General features: G+C 38.6%; 1 protein-coding gene across 1 annotated transcript in view; it reads left to right on the top strand.

The window, feature by feature from the left end:
- Lrrk (Leucine-rich repeat kinase) overlaps positions 1-12,163 on the top strand; it is a 483,935-nt gene that overhangs the window by 369,845 nt on the left and 101,927 nt on the right. Inside the window, exons 30-33 of the mRNA XM_067152496.2 lie at positions 351-507; positions 3,456-3,661; positions 6,785-6,945; positions 11,064-11,308. Of these exons, the coding sequence (XP_067008597.2) occupies positions 351-507; positions 3,456-3,661; positions 6,785-6,945; positions 11,064-11,308 (769 nt within the window). The remainder of the gene's footprint in view (positions 1-350; positions 508-3,455; positions 3,662-6,784; positions 6,946-11,063; positions 11,309-12,163) is intronic.

The raw sequence follows: 12,163 nt of genomic DNA, 5'->3' as shown, positions 1-12,163 counted from the left end.
TTAAAAAAATGGAATGTCATCACATTCTTATGGCCCTCTTCCATATAAATATGTAGTTATTATGCAGTACGATCACATCGTTTAAAATAAAATAGTAAACTTGCTTTCTTACTACCTTTTCTTGCCTGGTATTTAATCTTCTTGAATGAAATCTAATTAGTTCCTTGCAAAAGATATCTTTTCTGTGTTATTCATATTGTCAAGCACTAAATTATAGAACTTTCAAAATCTGTGATTAAAAATTGGTATTGTTTCATAAGATGTGTATTTTTTTGTATGGTTCATTGTTGTTCTCTTTTATAATTTATAACCTTATTACCTTTACATTTACATTGAAGTTTATATTTTAGATTCCAGTCCGATCTCGAGGATGGGCTGTTCGTAACAAGAAGATGACTATATCCAGTGCTTCTACTCTTGTCGGCAACTCTTCATTTTATACCCAGAGTCCTGATAAGTTCAGACTTCAACGCCCTGGAAGTTCACCTGGAGCATTTAAAATATCTGGTAGGAATTGCAATTCAGCTACAGAATTTGCATAAAAATCATTATTAGGCATGATTTTTCAATTCAAAAACATACTTTTGGGATCAGATTGGTCAACCACGACCTTGATATTCAAAGAAAAACCAAAACTCAAAAATTCAAGTTTCACGAATCTCAGATTTCTTCTTCCATTCATGCGGAGTCGACATTTCTAACTAGTCGTTTCGATTTTAATCGGTCCCAAACGGCATTTTGCCTTTCCTTGAGATCTTTCCTGTATGCAGTCCATCCATCTTCTTCTGGGTCTACCTCTCTCCCTCCTACTTACAGATCTCTAGTGATAGTTGATAAAATTACAAAAAATACCTGTAATGATGAGTACTTGCAGTATATGACAATGCTGGTACTTCAGTTTTTGTAATTTTTTTATAGATTATAAGACACCCTATCAAAATGAAAAACTCACAAAAAATTCAGTATTTGTATAAATGAACTACTTAATAGTGACTCTGTAATTAGTTCAAAAATATTGTAAACAGCTTAGCACTGGCCAAACAAATCTCCGTAGTGTATGAAGTACAGTAAGGTGTTTCCGTTGAATTTCTGATTGCAGTTTTAACAAACAAGCTGAATTATTTTGCAAGTTTATATAACGCCATTATAAGATGATCCACATAACCCCCCTCCTACCTGTTGTTATTACTTCATCCAAACACTTCAGAACAAGCACAGATCCAGATAAACTAATAGACTTGCTGCACTCCTGACAGCATTGGTCTCGCTATACGCTGTATTAATTCTGCCATGATTCTAGTATATGTCCTATGATTTTTTAAAATAATTTTACACACAGTACTGTATACATGTTATTCACAATGTACTAATACTCTGCTTTTATAGCATTACTTTTTAACAAGTAAACAGAATTGTCATAAATTGTTTGAGCATAGATAAAGGACACAAGGATGAGAACATAAAGATTATTCACATCTTTGCTCACTAATATTTTTGTAGATAGGCTCTTTCCTTGTCAAATCCAGTTCTCCCAGTTCACAATTTCTTATTATTATCATCTATGTATTACCAAATAAAATTTGTTCCCATAAAAATGACACACACAGAGACTGTTAAAGTATATTTAATTGTAATTTATACGATTGTTACTTCTCCGCCTGTGTACAGTATATACCTCACTGAAAAGAATAGTTCCTATCTCTATATACAGAGCGGTTCAGAAAAATGTAGACACTCTTTGATAACCAATATTAAAGTAACAAAATCGCATACTGTTACAATTCTTACATGGGGGGAAGGTTATTTTATGTGTTCGAAGTGACCCACGTTAGCAGCCAAACAACGTCAATACCACTGAACTGCTGACCAAACTACGGCTATCAGTGTTGCCGGTGTGATAGCCGCACAGGACATCTCGATGGTTTCTCGTAGCTCATTCAGTGTAGCTAGCTTCTGTTGATAAACTTCATTTTTCAAAGTCCCCCCACAGGTGGAAATCAGGAGGTGTAACGTCTGGAGACCGTGGTGGGTAGTCAACAGCTCCTCTTCGACCTATGCATCTTCCAGGTAGATCTTCAGCCAAATAGGCTCTGACATCTCTGTGATAGTGAGGCAGAGCGCCATCTTGTTGTAGGTAAAATCTTTTATTTCCAAACACCTCTCGGATGGCAGGTAAAAATCGATGTTTGCAGCATATGAAGAAACACTTCACCAGTTACGGTACCTTCAAAGAAGAATGGGTCAATCAAACCGTGCAATGACAGACCACACCATACATTAATACGGGGTAGATTAAGATGTTTGTCCACATGAACGTGAGCATTTTCAGGAGCCCAGTACACATAGTTATGGTGGTTTACAGTACCGTTCAGTTTGGATTGCGGCTCGTCAGACCAGATAACCATCCCTGCAAACTGTTCATCCTCGCAAAGCATGTCTTCAAACCACTCGCAGTACACCATCCTTCGATCCAGATTGTCTTCCTTCATGGCGTACAGCGATCTTGGAATGTACACTTTCCACTTTGCAGCCTTCAGAATTCGTCGTACGCATGATCGGCTTACCCCGACTTCAAGTGCATCCTGATTCACAGATATTTTAGGTGACCTAGTAGAATGTTGCAACACAGCAGCGCTGGAAGCTGGATTTGTTGATGTTTTTGGTCAGCCAGACCTTTTCTTATGCAATACCGTCGGTTTCAAATTTATCCCGAATACAGTAAATTGTTGTACATGTTGGTGGCTGAGTTCTGTACACATTACACCATTGCCGTTGTACCTCCATCATGTTTTCTTACTTCCAGTACCACTTCAATACGACCTTGCGTTGCTCAAACGACAATCTTACTTCATTCATTGCACCTCTGTCTTCTCCTGGAAAACTCTCACCAAGATTGTTGCACCATTCACGTGACCATCATCTGTTGAAGAAACGATAGACTATGCTACCATGCACGAATTGCAACGGTATGTCATTTTGTTCCAAAGATATTAACTATCAAAAAGTGTGTACATTTTTCTGGACCCCTCTGTATGCATCTCTGGAGAAAAGGTCAGATTGATTTGACAAGAATGAAGTGTATGACTTGTTATATGGATTTATTTGCAATATAGTTATGAGTTTGAAGGCCAAAAGCAGGTTCTGATTTTGTGGTAAGGTGAACTGGTTAGGTTTTCTTCAGTTCCTGAAATAGGCATCAAATAGAGAAAATGTTCCACTGAGTTTGATTCCACCTGTAGTATCTTTAATTGTTAAATTTACAAATTTGCATAGTGACAATTACATTGAACTCAAGCATAGAAAGAAAAAAAAGAAAATGTCTGTTGTATTGCAACCTCAGTAAAATTTTCCAGCTTTGTTTGCTGAAGTTTTCAGTTGGATGTTAGTTTAATTATCCAGTATGCTTTTGAATATAAACACCATTGATATTTTTTTTACCTTCTCTTTCCTACTAGCTCCTGCAGCTCCCGAGGAAATCGTAGATGTTTCGCCCAATCTGCAGTGTGAGATCACTCATCGTTCAGATCCTGAGTGCTCAATACGGCGCTTGTTACTCATGTCTTACTTCCCGAGTGGTTTTTGGTCTCGACTCATCACCAGGATCCTAGCAGATGATGCTATCGTTGACATAGTGCGGTCTTTCTTCATCATGCCTAAAGAGGTAAATATGGACTTCCTTTAAAATGCTTGTTTATTTTGCCGAGTTGAATGGCTCAGGCGGTTGAGGCACTGGTCTTATGAGCCCAACTTGCCAGGTTCAATCCCGGCTCTGTCCGATGGTATTTGAAGGTGCTCAAATACATCAGCCTCATGTTGTTAGATTTACTGGCACATAAAAGAATTCCTTTCCTGTGGGACAAAATTCCAGGACCTTGGCATCTCAAAAACCGTAAAAGTAGTTAGTGGGGCGTAAAGCCAATAACATTATTATTATTATTAACTTCATTGGCCACATTGGACCACTTGAGTCTTCCATGTACACTTTTTTCTTTGAAGGTTGTACTGTTTGATTCTTCTTATTTTCCTAGTACTTCTTCATTTGTTCTGATCGCGGTGTTCTTAATTCGTCTGAAATTTCTACAGGCCTTCTGTGCATCAATAACATTATTATCGTACTTGTTTATTTCTACATTTCCACACTTGTTTGGCTGAGTGGCTCAGATGATAAAGCACTGACTTTCTGCGCAGAAGTTGGCAATTTCAATCCTGGCTTAGTCCGATCGTATTTCAAGGTGCCTTGTAGTTGAAAAGATAATTATTTTTAATAATGTTATTAGTTTTATGTCCCTTTAACTACATTTTTATGGTTTTTGGCAATGCCAAAGTGCTGGAATTGTCCCACAGAAGTTCTTTCACATGCTAGTAATTCTACTGACACAAGGCCGATGAATTTGAGCACCATCAAATACCACTATTCTGAGCTAGGATCAAGAGCTCTGAAGTTGAGGTCATAAGGCCAGTGCTCTACCACCTGAGCTGCTCAGCCTGGCGGTATTATTATTCGAGACATATTTTTATAAACAACCACATAAAGAAAACTTCAAAAATTCTGTAACATTGTCCGCTCTCAAGTATCAATTTGTTCACCTTCACTTCTCTGAAATACATTTTCATTTGCAGAGAACAAACCTTTCTTAACTTTCTTTTGCATCTAGATCTTCTAAACTCCAAAGCAGTGTGCTTACTTTCATGGACATATCCAAAATATCTTTATCAAATTTGTTTAAAGTATGATTGATTGATTGATTGATTGATTGATTGATTGATTGATTGATTGATTGATTGATTGATTGATTTGCTTATGACTTTAACAGTCACACATAACTTGAAGCATACATTCATTTATTAAATTCCTCTTTCTCCACCCCTTCCTCTTTGCAGTTGACTACTCGTGTAGCTTATTGGTTCATTCTGTCACAATCCTATGTGATTTTGCTGACAAAAGACAGTAAACACACTTGTCTAGTGTTGGGAGGTGTTCACGTTTGACTCCTGAGTAAGTCTAATATTCTCAGCTCTCTTTTTGTAGAGTTCATAAAGGACAAGCAGCTTACCAAAGCAATTGGACATCTTCTGCTCATATGTGGATATTTGTACACCCACCAATATTTATTCGTTTACTAGCTTTGTATTTTGCCTTAATTTGACTATCTTACATGATGGTTAAGGTTTAGTATATTTTCTTTTTGCATATGGAGGATAGCGGGTTCGAATCCCACTGTCGGCAGCCCTGAAGATGGTTTTCCGTGGTTTCCCATTTTCACACCAGGCATTCACTATTGCTTGGTTCTTTGGTGGATGGTAGTGTGGTGTAATGTGTTAATATGAAGAGGGTGTGTTGGGACAAAAATGTTCGGTCCCCAAGAGTGAGGAATTACCATAATTAAGGCCACGGCCATTTCCTTCCTACTCCTAACCCTTCCCAATCCCATCGTCGCATAAGACCTATCTGTGTCGGTGCAACATAAAGCAACTTGTAAAAAATAGATTTTCTTTCTTGACAGATATTTCCTCTGTATATTCACAAATATTGAAAAGTTCTTCTGTTTATGATAATGAAAATAATGGTTTCATATAAATGCCTTTGGATACAAAAATTAAATGGGTTCTAAATTGTTTGTAATAGTTACCATCGAAGTGTGAGAAATTAGATGTGTTTCATTTCACCATTTTTATTTATCTAAAGATGATCATGTCTGATGTCTTCTACTCTGTGGGACTGAAAAATGGATCAATGTTTTATCCAGAAGTTTAAATAAATGGTAACTCAATTCAGATACATCCATTATTAATGTACCATATGTGAATTCACCCCTGGGCTGTTATGAACACACTTGGAGTTTAGGAGCTAAAGGAACAAGTGACAGATAAAGTTATTCTCCTTCTACCACTTTTCTCTCATCCTGTAAAGGTAGCGGGTGCAAACTGAGATCCACATTTGGACTTTGCACTGTTTCATGGCTGTTGTCCTTCCTGAAGCCAACCCTATATGAAGCGAGATATTCACTATTGCTTCGCTCTTTGGTGGATGGTAGTGTGGTGTAATGTGTTAATATGAAGAGGGGTGTGTTGGGACAAAAATGCTCGATCCCCAAGAGTGAAGAATTAATTAGACGTGAATGAAATCCCTAACCGTGGACATCAAATACGGGATCCTCTGAACCAAAAGCTTCAACCCTGACCATTCAGCCAAGGAGCCGTACGATGATGATAATAATAATAATAATAATAATAAAAAACAATGGCCTCAGCTACCATCTGCTGGTATTTTGACTTGACGCCGTCTAGTACGTCTGCGAGTCAATTTTGACATTCCGTTTTTCTCTACCATATACTTACTTATCCCTGTTTTACTGCCAGATGTCCTTCCTTCTTTGTTGGGTGATTAATGGCTGAGATTTTGTTAATTTTGTTGGATAAACACCAGTTGTGTTGCAAGAATAATTTTTTATGCTGACGTACGACATGGAGGGGCAGATGGATTTTTATATGCCCTTAAAAATGTGACTATCTCAGCTGGGTTTGAACCCACAGTCTTGGGATCCAGAGGCCAGCACTCTACCACTGATCCACAGAGAGAGCTAGAAAGAGAGGAATGTGAATATAAACACATAATAGAATAAACACAGTGACAATTCCAAGTGGAAAGAGGGAGCTTTTTTTCTATTTGTGACTTTTAAACTTAAAAATTTTGTTTATATTCTATTAACTTTCAGGGAATTGCAGTTATTTTATAGAAAATTTATTATATTCATAATTTTATTTCATTTTAAATTCATTGTAGGTTGTGCAAGATGCTAAATTAGCCCAGTTGCTAGATGTGAGAGCTGAATGGATCCTGTGGCAGACAGGCATGGAGCTGCGATATGCTGATACAACACTTTTCAGAATGAAAGAAGTGCTTCCAACCATGAAGAACTCTCCAGTTGATTATCGCCAGCTTAGGTATTGTAGAAATTAATACTTTTGATTTTTGATGAGTGAGGCAGCTGTTTCAGTGCTTTTTGTAATTGACTATGGGAGCTTGAGTTACTGATTTTTACATCAAGTGTGTAATTTATTTATTACATGGGTTGATTTTTTAATAGTGGCTACTATTTTTTATTTAGATACATAGCATACTTACAACATTAGGCATTTTACAGGCCTTCAAAGTAATCACCATTGTTGCGTAACACTCATTCCCAGAGATGTGGAAGCCATTCGATGCCGTTCAGAGCACCTGGTCTCTGGAGGTCACGGACGGAGCAGTCGGTGGCCTGGAGAGTGTCATCCACTGTGTGGAAGTGGACCCCTTGAAGTGGTGCTTTTATTTTAGGGATGAGATCGTAGTCGCAGGAGCTGAGATCTGGAGAATAAGGGGGGTAGTAAAGCACTTCACAGTCCCAGTGTCTGAACAACTCGGTTATAGCTCCTGCTGCTTGCGGCCTTGCATTGTCGAGCAGAATGATGAGTGGATTATTCAGGAAGTGTCCTCGTTCTTAGAACTGCTACCAGGTTCGTTTGCGAAAATGCACAGTAATACTCCGTATTAATGGTACATACTCAGGGAACAGTATGCTGTATGATAACACCATCGCAGTCGTAGGTAACAATCAGCATGACCTTCACGTTGGTTCCGGTCAGCCGAACCGTAACTTTTCGTGGTGACCCATGATGACTCCACCCTTTGATTGGCGTTCCAGTTGCGTTTCATAAACTCTGGCCCAGGTCTCGTCAGTAGTGATTATTACAAGTGAGGCCTTGTTACGGTGGATAATCACTTGTAATTACTTATTATTACAAGTGATTATCCACCGTAAGAAGGCCTCACCTTCGTGTTCATAGCGCTCCAAGTGCATACGAGCTGCATCATATCGCACCCATGTTTGATGTTTGGTCAAATCATATGGAACCCATTTGGAGGCTATTTTACGTATGCCCAGCCGCTTCTTCAGGATTTGCAGCACAGTCGAAGGTGCCGGCCCTGTATCACTGGCCAATTTATGAATTGTGGTATTCCGATCCGCCAGCACTAATGCGTTCACATTCTGCATATCGTCAACACTTCAGGATGAGCAGGCTGCGACATGACTGTCACATTTTGTCATCCGTCTTTGAAGACCTTGACCCACCGTGCTACAGTACGGTAAGGTTATGAATACACTTTCACCGCAAACCTCTTGCAATCCTTCATGACACTCCCTTGCATTGCAACCTCTAGCGCATTCAACTTTCAGCCAGCTCCTCTGATCTTGCTTCGAAATCATTACAGCTGTACTCCATAAGCGCGTGCTTAAAACTGCGTTGTTGTTGCTGCTGTTGTTGTTGTTGTTGCTGCACACGTGTATTGCGTGTGGAGGGACAGTTCCTTTATGCTGAGGGAGGGTGGATATCTAAGCTACCTCAGGTATACATTATATTGCCAGCTACGTTTCATGACATTGTTACGGCATAGGTGCCACTATTAAAAATCAACCCATGTACATTTATGTTACATAATATCTATGGTGGCAGAAATTCATTGTTGCAGAATTTTCCATAGATTCAAACCATAAATGAGGCTATCAGCGCAATAGTGGCCTAACCAACATTTTTTAAAATTATTATTATTTAGTTATGAGATGAGATATCGTCCTATAATTAGAGCTCTGCATGCATGCAGATATCCGCGAAGTTAGTGTGTTGGCGGATGCAAACTGCATGGCAGTGTGGATAATTTTCCTGATAATTTCTAAATAAGTATGTTGATTGATTTTCACTCAGGTATACTCTAAAAATCTCGACATGTCAGTTATACATTCCATGCAGTTATTTTTGCTTGTGGTGAGGCGACCCTTCACATTGGTATGGCAAAATGGTGATATATATAAAGAGCATTGAGTCCATAAAGCTGTATAATTGCTGTATTCGCTGATTTCCATTCGTGGATGAAGGAAGTGTGGATGCTGGTGCGGATAATATTTTGTATATCTGCACATGGCTTTACCTATTATAACCCTGTATGACCTAAACTCAGTGTCTGAAGTGGCCAAAGCCATTTACTGGCAACACTCATGATGTGGCAGCATGACATGTTTGTTTGATGCCATAAAGGGCTATTATCGGTCAATAATGCTCTCATCTAAAAATGTTGGTTAGGCTACTATTGCACTGATAACATCCAATGAAAGTTATAGAACATCTGTCTTCTTATTCTAGTTTAAAAAAATAATACTCCCTCTATGTCTTACCTTATGAGAATAATTCATATTTGTGTGTTGCAGCTTATTGAAATAAATTGTTCTCTGCATTAGTATGATTCAATTTATACTCAAAGAAGTATGGTAGTGATTATTGTTTTAAGGGTGAAAACAACTAGATTATCAGTCACTTGTATCATTATATGAAGGAAGGAGGAGTAGTTCTGACCATCAAAGATAGAGGTTTTTAGGTATTGGGAGGAAAGACTATGGAAGACAGGAATATAAGAGAGTCCGTGCACTACATGGGCCTAGTAGTCTTGGTTCAGAAAAATGTTATAAGAAGTGGGTACCTGCATTATCCAGGTTCACTTTATTTTTAAAATATTTTATTTAGCCTGCACTTAAACCTGGTGGTCACATGAACAAAAATTCATAACAAATGTGACCCTCAATTTAGGGTTGTAGAAACATTTGGTTTCTGTGTTTAAAAAAAAAAAAAAAGAAGAGACTAATAATTAACATTCTTTGGGTACAGAGAGCTACTTTAATGGAGAGAAAGGCAGTGGAGCAGAGAAGCTCTCTTGCTAGGGGGGGAAAAAGTCTCAAATGCATCACCGAGAATTAACATTTTGTTGGAGGACTGGTATCACCTTAGGTGAGTTTAATGTAATAATTTTGCATTAGACTGATTGAGATAAAGGATTAACACCTGGGTACTCTATTATTTGGATCCCTACCGAGCTCGATAGCTGCAGTCGCTTAAGTGCGGCCAGTATTCGGGAGATAGTAGGTTCGAACCCCACTGTCGGCAGCCCTGAAGATGATTTTCCGTGGTTTCCCATTTTCACACCAGGCAAATGCTGGGGCTGTACCTTAATTAAGGCCATGGTCGCTTCCTTCCCACTCCCAGCCCTTCCCTGTCCCATCATCGCCATAAAACCTATCTGTGTTGGTGCGATGTAAAGCAACTAGCAAAAAAAAAAAAATATTTGGATCCCGTCATCAACCCTACTTTGAATACTGGGCAAGTATTGTAGGGGCCTGACCTTACTTCTTTGATTTCCTGATGGGAATGAGAGCCCTCTTGTACTAACTGGTTCCAGCATCATTACATGTATATAACATACAACTTAAACATTTACATGAGACCTCTATCCTCCTCCACAAAATTTGCAATGAAGCCTTTCTTGAACTTTTTAACTTGCCGGTTTGGCCCTTGGATGTGTTCTAGGCAGGGTTTACTCTGATACATTTCCTCCCTGTATACACTCCTTCCATTACACAAGAGACTCGGGTGAAAACTCTTTGCTCTTGTTTCTGATTATCTCTGCTAGGCAAACTGTATTCTTTATTTATTCATATTCCACCAACATACTGCTGTATCTAAATAATATTAAGTATTGGAAACGAGCGAACAACTGATAATCAAGTTGTATATAGAAAGACTGGAATATAAATAGGATATACACACGATAGGTCAGTGTAGGAAGAGGGAGTTACAGAAAGAGAAGACAAGGACAAACATGAAAACACAAAAGGAAAATCTCCATGTCTTCGTCCATTGTCATCTTGAAATAGATAGGAATCAGTCCCAGTTCTCAGTCCATTTCTTCTCAGAATTCGATGAGCTCATTTTTGTTTCCCAGCTACCTCAGGAGGGAGGGCTTCAACACTCACCAAAGGACCATATGGACAGATCTTCAGTCTTGATGTGGGAAGTGTAGGATAAGAAGAAATTGTATAAACACGGGAAAAGGAAAGAGACAAATGATCAAATATCATTGCAATCAGACACTTAATTCTGGGTGCTTTAACATGTCTGTCAGTGTAGATGGTCAGCAACATCCTCCAGTACATCAATTTTATTGTCTTACAAATTGCTCTGGATGTTCCTTGTAGGTTTCGTTTGAAGCAAGAAGGCTGTTGGAGTGATGTAGATTTGATGAATACCTCTATCCTAGAGATCTACTTTCCAGTGGACACCATAGTCATCAAGAGACCGATTGCTGATGAGTTTTGTTCAGGAGAACCAATTGGCTACCAAGCAATTGTGTTAGATCCTAGTCCAGAGTGTACCGCTCAGCTGTTGGCTTTAGCAGTTGATCACATCGACATTTTGTTGGAGGACTGGTATCCTACCTTAGGTGAGTTAAATTTAATAATTTTGCGTTAAACTGATCGAGATGAAGAATTTGTAATGCTAATTGTTTTCAATTCACTAGCCACATCTTGCAGCAGAATACCTTTCTTACCAATCTGCTGGAAGGGAAAATCACGGGGTAGAGAGGCCAAGCATTACCAAGGAAAAAAATTCCTTCAAGACTTGGCATAGAGTCTTCATTATGGTCCTTATTATGAAATGAAATCAGGAACTGAGAACAGAAAATAAGGTTGCATAGACAAGGCATTGCCTTTAGACACTGATGAATTGTTTTAGTAAATATCCACTGCCCAGGTCTATGCTGCATATGGTAATGTGGAGTAATAATAGATCTTATATGTCATCTCTTTACACTTGGTACTTCATTCTTTCTGATCAGGTTCCACATACTCTTGTAAAGCATCTTACAGACAGGTTTATTTGAGTAATAAAGAAGGATTCCTTATCTTATTTTTCCTCTTGAATCAGATTTTTTCTGAAATCATCTTCATCAGTTTCTCTTCCCTAGCTCCAGCCTGGTTGGAATTTTAATGGCATCTTTCTCTATCCAGCAAGCATTGCTGTTCATCAGCTGTGTTCCAATCCAGGTTCCTTCTTATTATGCTGTTCCTCATCTAGTCCAACATCATCTGTGTCGATATCTTTCATCTGCTTAACGTGTCCACACCATCTCTGTTTATTTCTCTCCATTCTAGTCTGAAAACTTTCCTACTTTGATTTCCTTTCTGATATCCTCATTTCCTACCCTGTTCCTTTCTTGTCTTTCATTTCATACTTATTAAAAACTAGCGAATGTACCCGTGCTTCGCTACGGTATTCTACATTGTATTCGAATATC

This window comes from Anabrus simplex, chromosome 8, assembly GCF_040414725.1.
Source record: "Anabrus simplex isolate iqAnaSimp1 chromosome 8, ASM4041472v1, whole genome shotgun sequence".
Lineage (NCBI taxonomy): Eukaryota > Metazoa > Arthropoda > Insecta > Orthoptera > Tettigoniidae > Anabrus > Anabrus simplex.
This window is presented reverse-complemented; position numbering and strand designations above follow the sequence as displayed.